The 22,588-nt window shown below is 38.2% G+C and overlaps 1 protein-coding gene across 4 annotated transcripts in view; it reads left to right on the forward strand.

Moving 5' to 3' along the window:
- MAD1L1 (mitotic arrest deficient 1 like 1) overlaps positions 1 to 22,588 on the forward strand; it is a 387,234-nt gene that overhangs the window by 32,119 nt on the left and 332,527 nt on the right. For all 4 annotated transcript variants that reach the window (XM_076350728.1, XM_076350729.1, XM_076350730.1 and 1 more), the window contains one exon: positions 10,950 to 11,036. In XM_076350728.1, coding sequence (XP_076206843.1) covers positions 10,950 to 11,036 — 87 coding nt within the window. The remainder of the gene's footprint in view (positions 1 to 10,949; positions 11,037 to 22,588) is intronic.

The following is a 22,588-nucleotide window of genomic DNA, read 5'->3' on the forward strand; positions in this document are numbered from 1 at the left end:
AAAAAAACAGTTAAAATAACTTTTACTGTAGCTTAAAGTTGCAGTTTAAAGTAGCCGTTCCTGCCGTGAGATTGAAGAGGTATGTGATTATAATCAGAAGTAAATAAGAATAATATATGGGATGTCAAATCACTTTATATAAAAGTAGCTGAAAATATGGTCTAGACTCTCACAAGGACCTGTAGGCAGTCATTAATAGTATTTCTTCTTGCTCAAGATTAGGGATTTTGTGTTACTGCTGGCTAATATTTTCAGCTGATAGGAGTCTGGGAAAATAATGTGATCAATAAAGATGTTGAAAACAATACAAGAACTTAGGTAAATTAATATTCTGCAAGGATTATCTCAGACAGGTGTCAAAAGAACAAGGCTATCAATTTAGTGAAATCTGTAAAATAGTCAAATATACATATATTGTCAGTACCTAGTTGTGGTTACAGTATTAGCTCCCTTTCTTATCAGACAGAAGCCCTGGTTATCTGTAAAAATAGTGTCTCTGTGTTAGTAATTTCCATGTGGTTAGAAGTTATGCCAGAAGGGTCTGTTGGATACATGTGAGTTGTGGGTTTTTTAGTTTTGTTTGTTTGGGTTTTGTTCATTTGTTGTTCCCCCCCCCCCCCCCTTTCCTTGAAAAGAAGCTGATGTTGTCTGATTTCTAGGCTGGTCCGAGTGTCTTCAAATGTATTGGAAATGACCTAGCAGAATGGAACCAGCAGAGGTTCGGTAAAATTATGTCAGGATTACCAACTCAGTCTGTTTATTTGCATAAGCATTCTTGCCTAATTTGAAAGCTAAGGAGTTAAGTTTTTTACCTGAGAACCTTCTGTTGTAACCAGCCATCCCTGTTAGCCCTCAGCTTAGTGAGGAGCAAGTTTCTGAACTAGCTTTTATTAATTGACATGAAATTTAGAAAGAGAAGCTTCTGCCTGATCTTCTGGAAGTTTCATTTATTCTCTTTATTTTGGCTGTCAGGACACTTTCCCAGCTTCATGTAATCCCAGTAATTGGCCTGGAATAGTTTTCAGGGTTTCTAATGATCCTCTGTTGAATGATATCTTTTTGAAAGATACAACATCTGTCTATTCCGAGTTTGTTTCCAATGAGCATATCTTTGTATTTCAGTCTGTGGTTTTCAGATACTAATTTTTTGCTTATGATTACTTACAATTATCCAAATGCCTTGAAAATCTTAGGATACCCATGTGGTTAGAATAAATAATTGGTATTCTGCATGATTCTGTTCTTTAGATTAGTTTGATGTACCCCCCCAGCCCCCTTGTGAAGCCTCAATTTTTCCCAGCAAATAGTTCACGCTATCCTCTCTGCCCAACTGTAGATTGTCACGATGATTGTTCCAACTCCATTGACAAATGGAAACTATAGGAAAAACTACCCTAGTTATGACTCCCTAAAATAAGTTACTTTATTCATTTCATGGCATTATTTTTCCCTTTAGCTGCCTTTTTCCTCAGATTAAGTTCATGATGGGGTAAAAGACTTTAAAATAGCTTTTGCTGCTGCTACAGTAAAATGAAACATTACATTATTAAATGTGTTTATATTTTGTGCTCGAAATCTTAAGGGCAGTAGGTACGAAATTATATGCCACAATAATTTCCTTTCAGCATCACTATTAATATATAATTACATTCACAAAATTAAATTGCAAATTGAGAAAAAACATTTGCTTTAATTGTAAAGATCGTGCTGATATCTACTCTAGTATGTGAGCAACAACAGCCGTTTTTGAAAATCTTTTATGATCATTTCCAGCTTCACTACTTCTGTGCTACTGCTGGTAAAAAGCTAAAACTGCTTTAGAAGTTTGTGTTGTGGTTTTTTTTTTTCTGTTTGATCTCTAATCTGTGTTGGGTTTTTTTGGGAAAAGTTAAGCAAAAAGAACTGTTATCCACAGATGTCATCTTAGAGCCTTGAATAGTACAAGGCTGTAATTGGTTTAGAATTTCAAACTGATTGTGAATGAATCCTTAAGTACCTTAAGGATCTCCCTCCTTAATATAGGACTTTTTGAGTTTGTTTTTTTTGTAAGAGATGGAGCAGTGATGAGATACAGTCAAAAAATAGAGAAGAGTGGGATGGAGAATACAGTGCGCTGGGCAGTGCTGTCTGACTTGGAGAAGAATGCTGCTGCTGTTGTAGGAAATCTGTTGCTAGAGACCAAGGATTTTCCTTGCATCATACCAAACAATGGTTTGAAAGCATTTAAAAGACACTGGTTCTTATGGATTAGTAAGTTCAACAGGTTTGTTATGCTTCCTTGATAACCTAAAAAGCTAAGACCGTAAGAACTGTTTGTTTTCTTATATTGGAAAAACATAGGATACAGAATATTTAATAGCTTTGCAGATACAGTCCATGTTTCTTGAGTTGTATATTAAATGGCTTATTGTTGCCTTTATAAACTGTTTCATTTTATGCAACTGAGTTTAAGCCAAATTAAAATTCTTTTGTGTTACAGCACGATTGAAATATGTGGACTATCTCTCTCCTTTTTTTTTTTTCCTGTGGGATATGGCATAGCATGCACCGAAACCAGGACACTGCAAGAAGGAATTGATTTAATCTGTATCATAATACCAAATCTGTCTTGTAATATCATAATACCAAAAAGATTGGTTTTTTGGTTTTGTCTGAGAGAGTCAAGAACAGGGCATAGCAAAGTATGCTTTGATTGTTTCGAAAATGTCAAGCATGAGTAAGAGTTTTTAGAGTCAATACTTTTTTTTTTTATTATTATTCCTTATTTATGCTACAAATCACTAGCTTTTGTGCCAAAAAACCCGAAGAATGGCAGTTGAGTAGAGTGGAGAGCAAAGCATGTTTTGCTCCAGTTATACCAAGTGGTCAGCCTTGTGCTGTAATGTGAAACGGCAGAGCAATTACAGGACATTCCTGTGGGTTAGCAGCAGTACAAATTGAGCTTGTGTGTGGATATACTTGTCATTAGTAAGAGCTCAAGATAGTTTATTCTGTTTTTCTAGTTAACTGTTTCCCTTGCTACTTATGTACTTTCTCTGTGGTAGTAATCTTTTTTTCTGTTTAAAGCATAGGTTAGTTTTGACTCTTAATGAGGTCTAGTCTTGACAGTACTAAAACAAATCTTTGAGAGATAACATACAATTATTCATCCACTGCAAAAAACGAAATCATGACATGATGGTGGATCTCTTGCAACATAGGTAGCCTGGACTTCTCACCAGTTTTTGAGAGCCAGACTGACAGTTCACGTGTCTCGCCCTTGAGCCCCCTTATTGCTTTTAACACATGGCTGATGTTACCTGACTCAGAGTGTAGCACTGTAAGCTCAGTGAGAGCTTGAGGATATGTTTTGATGAGAAGACAGCTGAGCCAGTTAAGAGCTTCTTGTTGAAAGGGGGAATTTCAGCAAGCTGATTCAGACCTTCAGTGGCAGAAAATGAACGAAGCAAAGCCAGTGACTGCCACTTCAGTGGCAGCGGGCAATTAGATTTGCTCCACTGCTCTCACCAAATTGCACACGGAGAGAGAAGCCTGGAAGTCTGCAATGATGATTTGTGTGAGCTGGACTTCTTTTGGAAAGGCAAGACTCTCTGGACTTGCTGTGTAAAAAAACCTCTGGCATGTGCTCTAGCACTTTTTAATCAAACTACAGAAAATTGCTTTAGTTTCACCATTCAAAGCTCTAAATTGCATGTCATGTGATTCACTATGCAATCACCTGACTTCTGGGTGAAGATTACAAAAAAAAAGTGGCTATTTTTATTTTACCTTCCAAATCAGCAGGTTTGGTACTACTATGTATAACATTCCCTCTCCTTGAGGTCTATTAAAGCCCTTCACTTGTATGCAATGTGTGTGCTTATGAAGTTTTAGTAATTTGTTCTGTGCTTGCTGTTACAGCAGTGGTAGGGATGAGAAAAGTTTGGAATGTTGACATGCCTGCCAAATGATTAATTTTTTTCAAAAGTAAGATTAATTTTATCTTGTTGAGCTCTTAAATATATCTTTAAAGTAGAAATTAAACTTGAAAGATTAGTTGTTATGATGCTGTATCGTTAACTTTGGGAGGAAAAAACCTTTTTTCACTAAACCCCCCAAAAGTCTGTAGACTGGAATCTAAGATAGTTTTCTTCCTTTTCTTTTCTCCCCTTTTCAAATTATGGCTGGGTTTGATTAGTTGCTAATTTTGCAGTTGCTTCAAAAGAGACATATCAATTGTGTTTAGAATTGTCAAGACTCTTATAAACACTTAAAATGCTTTCTTACAAATAATTTGTTCTGCTTCAAGTGGTTGATAGGGACATTTGCTTTGGTAAAGAGCAATTGGATTTGTTGGTTCTATTTGTACACAAATATGAGGTTTCTTTTCTAAATTAAGGGAACCTCAGAAGCTGAGATTGCTTATTGCTTTCAGTTTATGCTTCAGACTTCTTCCGTTCACTTTGTACATAAAATATTAAGCATGCAGTTTATTGGAGAAACAATGTAAGGTATACCTTAGTTTTGCTTTTTTGACAGCTCTCAGCACCTTCATTTGAATGAATAAAGGTAAGTGATTGCTCTTCAAAACATTTTAATCACAGTGTTACAAAACAGTAAATGTGTCCTAATTGCCTAGGAAATTTTGAGAATTTATTTTTGTGAACAATGTGTGTAGCAGATTCCTTCCCATATGGTTTAGTTCATGTAGTTAGCAATAGAAAGGGAGTATGTAGGCATGAAGACATTAACGAATAGGTGTAACTACCTGGACTGGATCTTGAAGGGGCTTTTTTGCAAGAGAAGTACTGTTGTGAAACTTAACTCTCAGAAATTCCAGGCCTGGACACCAGAGTTTCGTGGCAATGTTTTCGTTTAGTCTGGTGAAGGGGAGCTAAGGTATGCCCCCAGGGAGGTGATGCTCAACATTCCTTTCCCCTCAAAATATGCAAGTTGCAGTTTTCTGATACAAACTTTGAGTTAATGTGACCAAATTAAACTTACAACATGTGTTGCTCTATTTTTGGGAAGTCTGTATGTACTGTTGTGATTATTGTTATTTGCTGTACTTTCTTGAAGGGGAAGTCATCACAGAAACTGAGCTGCTTTTGGACTTGCTGGTGAAACTTGAGAAATAAGTGGGAGTCCTGTAAACCAGAGATAGAGGAGTTAAAGCAGTTTGTAGAGCTCAAATATACAAAAAGGATGTTTGGGGGACTCACTTCAAACATATGGGAAAAGACTATTACAGACATTCCACAGCCTTTCTAATCACACAGAAATATTTAAAACAACTAAAATGCCTTTCCAGAAATCTTCTGTTGTTGTCATGTTACCGTTCTATGTTTGTTCTTCAGATGCTGTTGTTTTCCTGCCTAGGAAGAAGATTAAATTCTTGTTTAAAAGTAGAAAAGGTCCTTCTCGGGGAGGGGAGAACTTCAAAATCTTCTTGTGTTTCTTATACATAATATAAAAACAGATAAGGAACAACATCCAGATTTTTATACTTTTAGGAGACTGCCTTAAAAAAAAAAAAAAAACCACAAAAAAACCCCCAACCTCAATTTTTTTTGATTGAAGAAGCAGTTGTGCCTTCCCTTTCTGTGCCTGATTCTCTTAACAAACACTTTACTAAAGACTTTTGTCTCTGGTCTTTGTCAGTTAGTTATGCTTAAGTGTAAAACAGTTTATGGCTCCATCTAAAATGCCGTGCCAAAAGCCTGGGAATGTTCCATTTCAATTTAATATGACTTAGTTGAGACAACCAAATCTGTGTCATTGTATATTCATACTGAGTTAAAACTATAGAGAGAAATGTTAATTCAACAGACTTCCAAAAATAAGTAATTCTGAGTAATTTAGTATTGTAAGTGTGTTATTAGTTTGGCAGTTTCAAGCAAATTTAATTTAAAACAAAAGAAGAAAGCTGTGAAGAACTTAGTCCTCCAAACAGAGTTTACTAAGTGCCTGTTTTTCTGTTTAGTTTTACTTTTGTCTTGTACTTCCATAGTTAAAATTTAATGTCAGATATCTAGCTACAATCAAACCTCTTCCTTTGCTGTGAATTTTGAAACATTTTATAGAAGCAATAAGAAGTTGACGTTCTAATAAATTATAAATTAAAAAATATTCCAATTTTTACTTTAACATCTTCATCTGTTTACTGAGTCTTGGTTTAATGTTACTTCAACAGCTAATTCTCAGTGTGTAACTGTCATAGTTTATACTGAAATGGTAATAGATCCTTAACTAAAACAGTTCAACAGAGCTTTCTAGCAAATGTCTATGAAATGACGGTTGTGTGCATTAAAAAAAGCATAAAAAAATGCATCAGCCATTTTCCTTGTTAAAAAAGTCTGCCAGTGGGTGCTTGAAAGTCATTGAGTGACTTGGATGGGCATCCCATTAAGTTAATTTTTCACTTCATTTGAACAGTTTTAGGTTTTTTATCATTCTTAAATTGCTCCTTTTCAAATTATCTGCACTTCAAAGGAAGTTGAAGAGCTTTGGTTAACAGCAATTTTGTCCCTCTCCTGCCTTACTGTGCTGCTAAGCTATGCTGGACTAATTTTCTCGTTTACGGCAAAAAATCTTTTTTCCCAATTAGGCTTAAATTCTCCCGTTTATTTGGTTTTTTGCTTAAATGTTGTTGCAGAATGAAATGCAGTCTCGGGATGGGATGGTGGGACAGAGGAAGAACGTTCTAGCTTTTGGCATCTTGTGCCTTACCCAGGAGAAGAGAACTGAAGTTGGTGATTTAATCTGCACCCATATTTTGGAAGCCACTTTTTGTCATTTGTTCTTCATGTTATCTTTGTAGTTACATAGCGTATGATTCAGTTTTAATAACATGCTGCTCTTGAATCATACCGTTGAGTGTGTGTGTGTTTCATTTACAGGATTTTGCATGGCTGATGCGAACTCGGTGTGGGCTTTTTCGTGGTTCCATGGGCTCCATTGTTACGTGGGGAAGGAAGCCACCGTCTGCAGGTTTGCAGGGCAAACATAGTGACAGTGCAGAAAGAAGCAGCTTCTCAGAAAGGGAGTTCTGGGTATATTTATTTAAGGATAGAGTTTCAAACTTCCCTCAAGTACCAATGGTGATTCAAGTAGTGTTATTAAGATATATTGTCAGACATTATCTTAAAGCAGACTTCTTGGCTTTTTAATACTGGTTTTGATATCAACTGTTCCATAGGGAATGGATGGAGCTTCAGCAAAAATTATATACAGCTACCCATCAGACAAAGGCTCTCAAGACCAGAACATGTTAAGTGTGTGTTGGGATGCTGACAAATTTCTCTCTTTATGTGGTATTGTTTTCAGAAACTTGTGAAATGAGAGGGCTGTTTACAGCAATGAGAGCTGGTTGGTATTTGCAGTGCTTTGGGAGTTGACCAATTCTCTTCAAATTGAAAGCTCGTCTGATTTAATTTCATTGTGCATGCAGTGTCATTCTTCTACTTGGAACTGTGTAAATTTGGCTTTTGCCAAATTGTGTGTGATCAGGATAGGATGCAGACCTCAGAAACGGGCTTTGAAACCTCTCAATAAAGGTATTTGACAGCAGAGTGCATGCAAGGGGTATCTTTGTCTCTGATCACCTGACATGATTTAGTTTTGCAGAAAGTGAACTCTTCTTTAGAGGGGGTTAATACCCACTGACTTATTTTCTGTTATATATCTATGCTGCTCCACTTTAAAAAGAAAAAAAAAAGTATCTAATGCCAGTAAAACATCCTCCAGAAATAAGTATAAACCTAAAGCTGCCAATTGCTGAAACTGAGATTGGAAGCTGATTGTTGATTTGAATTGCTGAACTGATGAAGAGTGATTGTTTTTTATTGGAAATCTGTCAGTAGCTATCATTACTGGAAATCTGTGGCTTTTATGATCCCGTCTCATTTTACTATTGGATTAATTTCAGTTCTCTATCTCAGTCTTGATACATTATGGTATGAATTTCTGAGAAAATGAGAAAAAAATCAAGGCAAATATACTTTTTTTTTTCCCATTTAAAAAAATCTGTGCAATTATTTCATTGATACAGGGACCAAACACTGGTGTTGGGGGCTGGCACTCAACATGGCAACAGAGATGCCTGATACTAACTATCCTTGTGATAAATCTGCTATATTTGGTTGAATTATGAGAGGCTTAGAACTGCATTTTTCAGAGCCTTGTTGACTTGGCATTAAATTTTACAAAGACTGTCCATGTTGAAATTGGTGCGTCTGCTTACAGCTTCCTTTTGCCAAACAGACTAAGCATACCCAGTCCATTTCTGTCTGGTGTTTTCTGTTTTTTAGCTTCTGGTGACTCTAGTAGGTGAAAGATGGTGAAGTGGAAAGGGAAACATAATTCATATTTATTTTGTCTCATCAGCACTAATACAAAGTTGCCTTTATCCTTACCTTATCTCTAGATTTTTCCAGTTAGAAACTACTGCAGAAAGAAAACATCTACTTCCTTAATTCATTGGGAGAAAAAAAAAAAAATCTGAGTCAGAGGTCTGCTTCCTGCAGATAGAAGCTAATGAACCCATGTTGAAATCGGTTTGTAGCTTTGTAGGCTTCTCTTGTAGGTTTTTCACCTCCCCCCCCCACCCCCGTAGACATTGTGGAGCATGCAAAACCAACTGTCCTCCACTTTCTGGCATATGTGATCATTTAGTTCTCCATTTATATACCGGTAGAAAGAACCTGAGCCCTCCAACTTGGAAAACAAAGTTAGAGCAGTGTTAGATTTGAGCTCTTCAGAGCTGAGATTCGAAGAAACCAGTGTTGTTTTTCCCTTGCTCTTGGGTTATGTGGCTTGCATCAGACTGGGTTGAATTGGTTCTCCAGTGTTTGCTCTGATGCCCAGCCATTACATATCCCTTAGTAAAGAGATGGATAAATTATGAATCCCTTCAGGCTGAGCTACAGGAGTTTGGAGTGTGTTATCTAGTGCTGCAACACATCTGAAAACCCAGGTGCATGTTGGCTTAAAGTTGACTTGTCTCTGCTACCAGAATTTGAATTTTAGATGTTTTAATCAAGCCATCTCCAGCTTGTGTCTTGGTGTCTTGGTTTCTTCTCATAGTTTCCTTGGCCATTGAGTGTGATGTCTTTGAAGGATAGTGTTTCATTCTGTTCTGACAGATTTCTTTGACTGCCGCAATATGTGTCTCCATTGTCTGAAGAAGACCTCATCCATCTGTTTTATTATATATCACCTGTTAAGACTTGCATGTAACACAAGTGGTATTAGAGGCTTCAAAATTTTCTGCTGAGGAAGGCTACAAGTGCACAATTCTGGAAGCAAAAAGCAGGAACCTTTGAATTGGGATTGCCAGAACTGAATCCTGATTATTTGCATCAGCTCAGTGTTTCACTGATTTTCACTTGGCTGGAAGTGACAGATCATTAAAGAGAAAAAGTGATGCCTTTTCTGTATGTGAATAGTTGGCTGGAAAGTGGTATCATCAGAGAAATGGCTTCTTTAGTCCTAGATTCAGTCAGAATCCCAATGGTCAAGCTAGAGGCATATCTCCTACCTATTCAGTTTTTGGAGTGGCAGAGCCTCATTCCAGGGCTGTATTTGAATAATATAAAATCTGACCAGGCTTAATTTCATCTGCCAGCAACAGTGAAGCCTTGACTTGCATCCTGGGGGACACGACAAAATGTGGTTCTACAGATTTCACTTCTGCAAAACTAGCTTCCCACTCGCGCCTTGTGGAAAAAACCCTTTCAAGGTTTGGGTCGCTCTTCCCCTTTGGGGGTGATGCATCTTGCTGTAGCAAAAGGATGTACCCAGTACGTACTGTGATGCCCTTTCCAGCTTCCTTTCCTTTGAGAAGTGTGATACAGATGCTTCTCTTTTGGGATGGGAAACCCTTTCTGGTGGCTCAAGAGAAAAATTTTTTTGTATTTTTTTATAAGCTGCCTTCATTTTAAGTTGAATCTCTTACACTCATGATTTAAAGAGAGGTCTCTGAAAAGAACAGTTACCTCCTGTGGAGACTGTTGTTGTGGAATAGTGGTTTCTGGGGCTGCCAGACTAGAGTTACCTTGATCCCATTCTACTAGCTTTAAGAATTCGTCATTGGGTTTGATGGAAAAATACACCTATTCCTGACAACTGCAGAGCTGTTGCTAGCGGATCTGTAGAAATCTTTGATCTCTTTGACAAGAAAAGGTTATCAGAGTGGTATCTGAAGTGTTATCTAGAGCTGATGGAATTTTTTATTTTTTTTATACCCACCCCCACCCCACCCCCGGCTCTGGAGTCACTGCTTGTATGAAGGAATCTGAAGTCAGCACACTGGTAATTGTGTGGGAACACTGCTTTGAGTCACCCATGATGTAGCTGAACCTCTACACTATCAGAGGTTATTCACCAGTAGCCAGAGCTGTTGAATTGTACCATCTATGTGTACATTTACTCCCTCCTTTTCTTACCCTCATGGTAACGATCCTGTGATCATGTTCCACTGAGACTCTGTAGTTAGTAGCAATTAGAGTAATGCTGGGTGTGCTCACCTCTGTGTATTTGTGCTGAGCACTAGGATAGGGAGGAGGTTGTGAACACCTATTCTTATGTATGTTTAAAAAAAAAAAGTATATATGTTCAAGTGATAAGCTGTCTGTTCACCTGTATGAATGTTTATGCAGGCTGCTTGCTTTGAAGAATTTGGTCTTGCTGAGTCTACGGCTTTAGAGTTAGTTTATGGGTTGAAGTGAACAGTGGTGAGATGCTGTGACTTGGATGGTGGTTACAGCATACGGCAATGGCTTTAATAAAACAGGCTTTTATGTAAGCTGGACAGGATGCAACCCTCTGTTGTTCTAAGGGACTGCAGCAATTTTGGCCTGGTGAAATTGCCTTGTCTGCTTTTGGTGAGACCTTTTTTCTGGTTATGTATGGAACATAGTTTTTTCAACCAATGATTTGTTAAAAGTTTCTATTTTGTTTTAATTGTGTAGGACACCTGATGATCTCTCAAGGCAAATTGTGGCCCTGCAGCAAAGGGAGCTTGTGCTGAAAGAGCAGAACTCTACCATCACGAACAGGTGAGTGATACCAATAGTGGATGCTGGTAGCAAGACACTACTATATTAAAGCTTGTAGAAAGAAAACAAGGACTGCAAACTGAGAGAATGGCTCTTTAGATTCCCTTGCTGTTCCATGGAGCCTTCTATGCTGTCTTCTATTCTTTCCCACGTTGATGAAGAGTTTTTTGCTTACTTAAATTCTTACTTAAAGAAAAAGACGAAGAACTGTGGGCGGATGCAGTGAAGAGTTTATCACCTTTATTTTATGAGCTGAAGTGTTTGCAAGGGGAAGTGAGCTGTTTTCCCAGACCATCTCATCTGGAAAGGGAATGTCACAGCAAAATGTGCAAAGTAGTCATCTGGGTATGGGAAAGGGAGTAAGAGCCCTGCAGACTGTGATTTGACTACTTAAAGGACAAGTTTGTATAGATGGTGGTGGAAAAGTACGTTTGCAGTTTTGGTGGCCAAGTACTGCTAGGCTTTGGGACGAGCACTCTGTAGAGTGAGATATGTATTTGAAACTAGAGGGTGTTTAAGCCTTTGCCCTGGTGTGGGAGTGAATATCTAATAGGGGAAATGAACTTATCTGCCAGAGCCTAACTTTCTAGACTGCTTTGGTTACTCATAGCATTTCTTAACATGGTTCCGTAGCCTGCCGGAAAGTGCTTCTCATTCTTGGTACACGTATTCTTGCTTTTCACACTATTTCCTCACATTAGGACCCTGATGTCTCTTCTTGTTAAAAACAATACCTCTATCTTTCAAAAAACTCCTGGACTGTTTGCATTGCGGAGGTGTTAGCTGACTTGTCTAAGTAACAGAAGTGTGGAGAATTTCAACCTTCGGTGTAAACATGTTGGATATAAAGCATTCAAATACTGTGTAATTGAGCACTGGACAAGCACTCTTAGTTTGTCTTGGGCTGCATTTGCTAAGGTGTCTCCTGAGGTATGTGGTAGATTTTGGTTCAAGGGATGATTGTGTTCTGGGCTCCACCTTACTAATGATGGACAGGATTCAAGCTGGGTGTTAAAAGCTTCGTGTGCGTGTTGCTGATGTTAGCGAAACTACTTAGTTGGCTGTAAAATTGTTAGCCAAGTGTAAATTCCCATGAGTGCAGCTGGCCAAATTGTTTTGTGGTTTTTGCTAAGAAGTTTAAAGGGGGAGAAAAATCTCACCAATATAAAAAAGACATTTCATACATTAAAAATAAACCAAGCAAACCCTCAAACCTGCAATTGATCAAATGATCAAATAAAAGAATGGTGATAATGTTTGAGTTATTGATTTTTATTTTTTTTCCAGGCTGCTTCTCACAGCCTGTCAGAGAAATGCTTTTTCTAAATTTATTAATGGCCAAGGGGAATCATCTGTTGAAAAAGCAGCCTTTTGGTAGTGCCTGTTCATGCTGGATGTAATTGTGCCAATTTAGTTTAAAAATAAAAACATGATTAAGATTACTTTTTGATTTCAAGTGAAATGGGCTGTAAAGCTGCTTAAATTAAAATTCTGACATTTTCTTGATGCAATGCTGTGTGTCATTTCCAAAACTGATAATTTCAGCTTTCTTCTGTCACATACCTTATTCTGTCTTAAAATGTAGGCAATAAGATACATTTTTAAAAACCTTTCATTACAGATGATTTGAAAGTTCCCAGGAGAAAGTCTTGAGTCTTTGGAAATAAAACCTTGTTAAGGAAGCAAATCTAATTTTCGCTTTTCCCTGAATGACATCCAGATTTAACTGATGGTCTTTTTTATTTGTTTCATAGTAGTGTTCAGAATGGTCTGTGTATTACAGTAACTTAATATGTGATCATGACTCCCTCTAGTGATTGAGCCAAGCACTTATTCAGCTTTTTATTGTTTTTTTCAGCTAAAAGTTCTTTTGCCCTTAGTTGAAATGTGTTAACTCTTCAGTACTGAGTGTGCTATGTTTGATTTATAAAGTCAGTGGTTATGCATGTATAGAGAAATGCGCAGTACAAAGACAAAAGAATTTTTGTGTGCCCTAAGAAGCTTTGATTAATTTTCTCCATTAAAATTAATGATTCGGTAGATGCTTAAGAAAACATCATCAGAAGTTGGCATCTGAATTTATTTTTTGGCAATGAAGTGGAGAATCACAGATAGTCCTGGCTTACCTGTTGCTACAGTGCAAAATTCAGTTTAGTAGAAGAGTTTTGAGTGTGGTGTTAAAGATGGTGATATGACCCTTTTCCCTAAATGGCTGATATTGAGTCTGTACAGTGAATGTATGTTTGGTTGTCACTGAGCTTTTAGACACAGGCAGAAGAATGCCTGGAAGAGTTTTTTGCAAGCTGATTATTCTTTCTCTCGGTCTTTACACTGCAGTCTTCTTACTGTGTTTTTTATTCCCAGTGATGGTACCTTTCCCACATTGTGTAGTGACTGTGATAGACACTTGCCAGCTACTATTTGTCTCACAACCTGACAGATAGTCCCCAGTCTCTTTTTGATAAGAGGAGATGCTTGGTAGCGAAGCAGGAGTTAATTGCTACTGTAGCAGAATATGAGCAGGACTTGACTTCGGAAAACAAACCAGGCATGGAAAACGTATCACAAGGAAACAATTTGCTATGTAAGGTCCCATCCGTTTCTGTAAAACTGGAGATGGATCTAGCTCAACTGCTTCTCAGTGTCCCTTAGTTGATCTAGAATGGAGAGTTATGGTATACAAACACACTGGTAACAACATTTTCCAAATGGCATATGGTTTCACTAAACAGACTAAATTTATTTTGTCTCACTCTTCCATTCTTGAACTGCTTTCCATTTATTACTGTATATTTTTTTAGAGCCAGTATTTCTGTTATTGAAAAGGCAATAGAGGTCATCACACCACAAAAAGGCTACTTCATTACAAATCAGCCTTTGCATTGATATTCCCCCTGCTTCTGGCTTGGGGATCTGAAGCCCAATCTGTGTTTTGTGTGACCTGTGCAATTGCCAGTGTCTCAAGGCCTCCCAGAGATCAAATGATGATGCATATCATATTTGCTGTATCACTCAGATTGAATGCTTTTAGACACAGAACCACAGGACTGAATTTCCTGAACAGTGGGTTCAAATCAATTTCTTTTAACAGTGATTGTTTACATGTTTGAGTTGTGTAGACTCCCTTGGAGTTTGCTATTTTTGCTAGGGAGGAAAACCTTCCTGTGGTGCTAGCGTGGGGAAAGAGGAGAGGGTCACTCTTGCACTGAAGGCATAAGCAGCAACTCACTCCTCTTTGCAGCTTCAGGATCGCTGAGTAATGTAGCTGAAAGTGTCATTAATAGCGCATGATGGAATCTCACTGCTGCTTTGCAGTGTGTTGCTACAAGTTGTGTAAATAGAGTAAATTATACCTTCAGCAGTAACAGCAGGAAGTATCGTGGAGCTTTGTAACTGCAGAACAAAGATAACAATCCAAAGGTTTAAAGGCTCAAAAGAAGATTGCTTAGGGCCACTTTGACAGCATGAAGTGTACCTGCTCTGCTGTTTAGGGAAAGGTAATGAGGGAAAGATGGTTTATTAGTGGGTCAGTTTGACCATGCAGCCATCATTTGTTTAAGCACGATTTTCCCCCCAGAGTGTGAATGCTATAGGCGTGGTACATTGAACTGTACTTTTTCAGGAAGACTTGATAGTTGTAGCTTGTAATATGGAGATTTGGCCAAGCAGTTTATAAGCTTTTGTCTTATGGAAAAATGATGTACTAGTTACACTATTTTTTTTAAGTGAGAAAAGCTGCATAATTATTTTTTCCAGCATCCTATCTGTGTATTTGGAGTTTCTGGAGAGATTTCCTAAAACAATTCTGGCAAAGCATTCTAGAAGTTGAAATATAGGGGAAAACTTCCCTTCTGTCATGGTTTAGAGTCAGCCAGCAACTGAGCACCGACCAGCTGCTTGCTCACTCTCCCTGCCTCCCGGTGGGATGGGGGAAAGAACTGGAAGAGTAAAAGCGAGAAAACTCGTGGGTTGAGATAAGAACAGTTTAATAACTGAAAAAAAATAAAATAGTAATAATAACAACAATAATAGTAAAAGAATATACAAAGCAAGTGATGCACAATGCAATTGCTCACCACCCACCGACCGATGCCCAGCCAGTCCCTGAGCAGCGGCCCCCCCGGCCAGCTTTCCCCCAGTTTCTGTACTGAGCATGACGGCACATGGTATGGAATGTCCCTTTGGCCAGTTTGGGTCAGCTGTCCTGGCTGTGCCCCCTCCCAGCTTCTTGTGCACCCCCAGCCTTCTCAGTCGGTAGGACACGGGAAGCTGAAAAGTCCTTGACTAGTGTAAGCACTTCTTAGCAACAACTAAAACATTGGTGTGTTACCAACATTGTTCTCATCCTAAATCCAAAACACAGCACTGTACCAGCTACTAGGAAGAAAATTAACTCTATCCCAGCCGGAACCAGGACAGCTTCTCATCAGTATTGTCTTCTGAGACGGCTAAGCATGAAGGAATGACGCTGCTTACAGTTTGACCTTTGCTTCAATTCTGTAGGACGGGCTATGAAAATGTGCTTTTTTTGGTTACTTGTGGTCCCTTCCAAAGTGATAATTTCTTTTCTACTTTTGCTCTTGTTGTCTAAGTGTAATATTGACTTTGGACCATTGAGGTATCTTGTAGAAAGTCAAATACAAGGAAACACATAGGTGAAGTTAGTACTGAGCAGGATGAAGGACACACAGAAAAATGGAAGAGGAGTAAATCTTTGGTTCTGGTGTTGGGATCCTGGAGCTGATGGCTTATTCTCATCACCTAGTGTCAGAAACCCAGCCATGTGTTTTGACATATAGTTTCATATGTGAAAATGTATACATAGAATATGTTTGAAAAAACATTTTCTTTCTGCAAGTGCTCACAGAGTTCTGTTAAGAGACATGGTTGTTTACCACCTTTATTCATATAAATCACGTAAAGCTGATTTACCCAAAAAACCTGCTGTGTATGTTGTTGCTTAAAAATGAAATAAAAAACTAAACCATGGAAGGCTGGGAAATGTAAACTGCAAACTGAACAGAAAATGCTTTTGAGTTGGGCAGCAGGGACTTTTTTTATTAAAAAAAACAATGAATGAGTGATGATAAGCTCAGAACCGTCCATCTCCATAAGTGCTGTTAGCTCAGAAGTGTGTCGTAAATCTATTGCCCATCTTCTCTTTTCTTTGGATGTCCTAAGGAGTGTCAGTCACAAATATAAATAGAGCCTGTCAGGCTTCTTCCCCTAATCTTCTGGAAAGTTGGACAGAAGTTTAATTACAGTGAAATGTCTTTTATCTGACAGAGAGAGAAATGCTAGCTTTTTGATAGGCTTTATGAGTTATTTTGTGATCAAAAGAAGCACTTAATGTCTAATATAGGACAAGGTTAGGGATTTTATTTTTCTTCTCTTGTTCATCTACATAGCACATTGTGCCTTGATTTATATGTGGAGATGTGTGTGTACCTAACACAAGACAAATGTTTATTCACAGTGCTTCAGGGCAATATTAACTGCTGGCAGGTTCTGCATTCATTTATAGAGTAATATTATGAAGAAATGACTAGTAGGTATTGCTTTTTCTTTTCTCCAAAATGGATCTTTCATGCATTTTTATACCAGAAGGTAGTTGATAGTGTCCCATTAAGTGACTAGTCTACTGTCTCCAAATAAACATACTCAAATACTAAGCTTCCAGAGCAACGTCTGGTTATTCGTGACTCTAATTTGATAGATGCAAAGCTTTTCCATTTTTTTTTTTCTATTGTATAGTTAATCCCTAGCAGAAAATAGGAAGGCAAAAAATAATTTAGCTAAGACATTGACTTCTGCTTCCAATTCTAAATACATGGTATTTTGCCCAGACCTTTGCTTTTCATGATTGTGCCATTTTTAGTGTGATTTCCTGAGGAAGTGAGGCTTACTACTGTGCTTTGTGTGTGTACGTAGATGAGATTGTGCCTACCCTACACTTTTGAACTTGCTAGTTTTCTTCTGTTAAGTTTGGCAGATGGTAGAGGTCTCAAAAATAATAAATTCCAGCAAGTTTAAGGATAACAGGTCTCCATCTCCAGGAGAGACGTCCTGTTGGTGCAGCTGGAGGTCATGCCCTGTTAGGTATCGGAGCCCTGCAAGCAAAAGACCCTCTTAAATGTCATGTTGACAGTAAGGCTCCTATCGGAGATCATGCCTTCTTAGCCACCGCTCATTCAGCCTTGAGACTGGCAGTGAGTGAGCACTATTCTGATACCATGGCAGTATCCCAATCCATAATTTCTGCTATACCAAGTTCTCCAAAGGCTCGTGGCATTTGATAGTACTGTGGTAATGTTGTTGGTATTGGTATTGTTTTCATGCTGTTGGTATGAGAAATGGAAGTCTACTTGAGTCAATATTCAACTTCGGAGAGAGAGATCCATAGGAAACCAGGCAACTTTGGTTTTTGAAGCTTATGGTGTCTTTTTCTGTTTAAAAGAAAATATATAGAAAAAGCCTAAAGAACAGCCTACAGGGGACAGACACAGCTGTAACTGTACCATCTTTTCAGCCTGGAGCTGTGTGGAAACTGCATAGTGCAAAACCAGTAAAAAGATTAGTTTCTTACCTTATATTTGACTGTGCTTCTTGGAGAACATTCAAGGAGAACCTGTGCAATGCCTCTGTTCAGTGCTCTGATCACTTTTAATGATAAAAAAAATTGTAGAAGCTATTTAACGCTGTTCTTAGGGTTTTTTTGTTTTTTTTTCTCTTGTTCCAGGATTGTGATTGACCCTTGTTGTTCCTACTAGCATCCCTGATGTTTGTGTATCTTTTTATTACTAGAATGAACAATAGCTTTCATTTGTTAGTGCTCCTCTGGAGATGCTGATTCAGCATTCCCTTGGGTGTCCAGGTAGCAGTGTGTATTATTAACCAGAAAAATGTGTGTGTTTAAAAAAAAAAAAAAAATAAAAAAATCAATTAATTTGATAGGAAGCATAGACTGTTGTTGATGGTGTGTTGAACAGCAGACACTCCATGTTTCAACATGAAGCTGTATTGTAAAAGTTATGGAAGGAGAAATCTGCCTAGCATTTCTTCTATACATGGCTCACATCTGCACTATAAATCTTTCACTTCCGTGAGACTAAAATTCCTAAAAATCCTAGATGAAATAGGTGTATGTTAATACTGGTCTTGAGTTCTCAGAAACTAGAATGAATATTTAGAATTATTTAAGTACTTGAAGTCAAAACTTATCTATTTTCATTATTCGTATTCTTTCCTTTTTAGCAGAGGGATGCTGTGATCAAATTAATGATTTACGTGAGGCTGATGGGCCAAAGGAAGACTGCCCCACGTCCATGTTATATTTGTGATATGAATACAAAGGGAGAAATTATAATCTCAGCTATGCAGTAGACCAGCAGTACAAAAATATTCTACTTTGAAACCAGTACTATTATGTAAAATCTTGAATTCAGCCTGTTGCCAAGCTTTGTATAGAGCTCTGGGAGTTGTAGTGATTTAAGATTTCTGGTGCTTAGGGATTTGTCGTTTATTGCCTCTGCAATAGGGCAGTAAGCCTTGAAAAACTTTGAGAGTCGGAAAAGAGGAGGGCCCTCCAGTTTGGTAGTATCTCTAGAATAAGTCTTGAAGCCATAAGGATGGTTCCATGGATATGGTAGAAGAATGTGGCCTGAGAAGTCTGGATGTAGTTTCTGGAGAAGCTTTGTGTTTGCTTGGGTTCTGCTGAGTCACTTAATAGAGTGACCTGAGTTCCTCATATTCTCACATGCAGATCCAGAAGTCCACATGAATAAAACCAAACATCTCTACTCCATATATCCTGTCTAAACTGTACCTAACTATTTTTAAGGCAAATAAAACACATTAATGCCTATCTATCTGTACCTGTTACGATTTTTTTTGTTCCCTTCTCCCCCAAAAGCACATGATACACATTCGTTTCTTCCCATATACTATCTTAAAATTATAGTACTGACCATGGCTCTTGAACTGTTCCTTTGAAGTGTTTTGTGATAAGTCATCAACAGTCAAACAAGGTTGCGTATAACCGTTTTGTCTTTTAATTTGTAATGCTAGAACCGCATTATAGCTTTCCTGAGCAGTCATGAGAAGCCAGAGGAAGATTGGTGGCAGAATGAATTTTCTGTCTTTTGTACCCGAATACCTATTGTAGTTGCTGCAATAACAGGGGGTATCGAAGACTATGGATTTTTCTGAAGTATTTTAGGGTACTATTTATATTGTTGATTTTAAACAGATTGATGGTTTCCCAGTGCTTTGGAGGGAGTGGGGACAGCCAGAATACATTGAGGCATTTTAGCAAGGTAAACGTGAATTCTGTAGAATTTTGTAACTACTGTGAAGTAGCGTCAGTTCAAATACTGCACAGAATATGGTTATGTCTAAAAAATAGATTGTCTTGGCTGGGATGTCTCAATCAGCTGATCATATCTGCATGTAAACTTTGTTCAGCTCTATAGCTAATCGCTTGTTTAACAATTTCTCATCTGGATCATGTCAACTCTACCACATGACTTCTTCAGCCAGCTATTATTGGTATTTTCATTCTATATTTTAATCTTAATATTCTCTGTGTCTGCTTGTATGCACATGTGAATGTATAGACCGTGGTGCAATACAGTAAATGCAGGAAATGCTGTAAGTATATAGCTGTTGGTGGGGGGAGGGCATTTTTAATTAGTTATAAATATTTTCCTAATGTCAAAGTTTTATCATCTATACAAAAGACAAATACAGCTTGAAAAGTTTAATCAAAAATAAAAAGTAAGCTGCCTTGTCTTTTTTAGCTGTGTAAGGCAAAAAAAACTTGTCATAAATTGCAGTCAACCCCCCCACCAAAAAGCAGCTTTCTTTTGCTGCTCTGAAAGTTAAATGACTAATGTGCATAATTTATTTGAGCATCTGTGCTAAAAACTTGCATACCAAGTTTTAGTTCAATGTGATCAACAATGGCGAAAATTAGGATTTATCATGGAAATGCTGACGGCTGTGAACATGTGTAGGCTAAACCGGTGCCTGACAAACCTTCTTATTGTGCAATGCTAATGGTGAAACAAATTTTTTTTTCTGCTGTAATTGCATTTTTCCCCCCCGTCTGCTTAATTTTCTCCTTTTCAAATTTGGTGGTTTTAGTTGCACTTCATATTTGGATTCCTGCTTTTTCTGGAGTCTGCATAAAACCTCCTGAGTTGTCTTGTGATATTTCTAAGCGTAAGATACCCTGAGCTTTCTGGGTGAGCAAGGGGAGGGACAGCATCCTGAGATCTAGCTGGTGCTTTGCAGTAACGTGCTCAGAACGGAAGATGGTGCCGGCAGCCTTGGCAGCTGCTCTGTCTTCCCTCCCTTCCTCCTCCACCTTTTGTGTCTTCCACAGCCAGGGTGCTGTCACCAGGATTATAAATTCTGGAGCCAATTAGCTAAAAAATGTTACAAGTGAAAGGAAAGAAACAAAAAGCTGCAGAATATCTTGATGTGAATATGCCTGTCTTGGAAACTCTTCCTGTGGAGACGTCAGATGTAGCCTTTTACTACAGCTCTGGTGAAGCATCAGACACTTTTGAGGCATCTGGTTAAGGAAGGAGTAGTTGGTATGGAGGAGTCAAGCACAGGGAATCAAGGCAAGGCCTTCTTAGGAAATTGTGCTGATAATATAAGGTCTTCTGTTAAACGTTGGAAAGATCCTGAGGATGTGTTCGTGCCTTGACAGTGTGTGTTTCTTTATCCATCCTTGTCCACAAGATTTATTGTTGAAGCAAATTTCTTGGTTTGGTGTTTTTTTTGTTTTTTTTTTTTTTTTTAGTTTTCAAAGTCAGACTGATTGCTTAGTTTTTGCATGGGCATCACAGAGGAGAAACCTGTTTATAGCCAGTTCTTCTCTCTCTCTCCACCCCCCACCCCCCTACTAGTCGGTGTCTTTTCTGGCAGTAGTGATGCAGCCGTGCTCTGTTGCTTAGAAGAAATTCTGGCAGTGTCTCGGTGCAGTCAGTCTTTTGCAGGAATGTGTCACTCCTTAGGAAAGGAGATGGGGTAGAGTTGGAGATGGGTTCGGGAGAAGTGGTTGGCAACTGGTCCAGTTATTTTGTTGCTGGTGACTTTGGGTATTTTTTTACTGTAGCCATATGAGAAAAACTAGTAGGATCTGACATTCAGAGGGCCCTTTGGGGCCAGATGCTTGGTTGGAAGGCTTAGGCATTGTACTCTGTTAGAGTTCAGAGCAGTGTTCTAGCAAAATGTAATTTCCTTTCTGTCGTATCTTATGTATGACCTGTTTTTACATATTTTCAATATTTAAAACAATGTTCACATATTCATAAGTTTTAAAATACATTCTCACTGTTAAGAGACAGAAATCAGTAAAAAAACCTCACAAAAATCCCAACAACAAACCCACAACAAAACCCTTTTATTCAAGCAAGAAAAATCAAATTCTTATGAGTGAAATAACTACTGCAGAGGCTTTCTGTTTCTCAGCCAGAAAAAGCTTCTGAAATATTTATGGAAATAAACCAAAATGTGTCCCTTTCTGGCTGTACAAATAAGGGATTATCAGATCTAGCCTATGGCAGTTGCAGTACATAGAGTCCAGAGTATCTACTACTAACAAAAGAGAGTGTATGCTTTAAGAAAATGCTTTGAGGTTGGTTTTGTTTTTTTTAATGGGACTCTACTGACAAAGTATAACACATCCATGGGTTATCCTAATGAAAAAAATCCCTCCTCTTGCACCTTGCATTGGAGGTAAAAATTGTCACCAAGGCAATGCATTAATTGACTCTTGGAAACCAAATGTATCATTTATGTTGATGCATCTTTATCTACTTAAAGAGCAAGACTGAAGTCACTTCATAGCCCTTTCTCTTGTAGCTGGGAGTGTGGAGCAGTGCTGCTTACATCCCTTCCAGTTGAAAGGATCTGAATCCTGTGCTGCGAAGGATATAATTGCAACACAGGTTGTCTGGCTGTGTCACACTCCCAATTTATTGAGTGAACTTGTTCATCTGGGTCTTATGCCTTGGTTTTCATTCTACAAATCTTGCACTGCTGTAAGCATTGGAGCCTGTTGAAGTCAGAGTGCATTTTGATCATTCACAGAAGAATCAGCAAAACAAGGTTTGTAGGGAGAAGTAATACCTTTTATTAGACCAACTGATAGGATTAGGAGACAGACATGCGTTTGGGCACACAGCCAATACTCAGATCTGATATAGAAGCAAAAGCCTTCCAGCTAAATGCAGGTTGAGAGCAGTTGCTCTGAGTTTAACTCGGTTAATCAATTAGACAATTCGAGAGAGAAGGTAGTGGGCACGTGTGGAACGGGAGGAGGTATCAGACAGAAGAAAGGGCTGTTAGTATCTGTGAGAAAGAGAGAGACTCGGTCTAAATCATTCTGATACATGACCAGGGTTTGGATACTTTGATAAGACAAACAATTAGTAGTATGAACTTTCTTCACATAGAAGGAGCTTGGAAGCAGATAGACCATGTGTGTCATGTTTTTGCTGGAGCCATATACCAGTAAATACTGTGTTTCATTGACTCAG

The sequence above is a fragment of the Aptenodytes patagonicus genome, chromosome 13, assembly GCF_965638725.1.
Source record: "Aptenodytes patagonicus chromosome 13, bAptPat1.pri.cur, whole genome shotgun sequence".
Taxonomy (NCBI): Eukaryota; Metazoa; Chordata; class Aves; order Sphenisciformes; family Spheniscidae; genus Aptenodytes; species Aptenodytes patagonicus.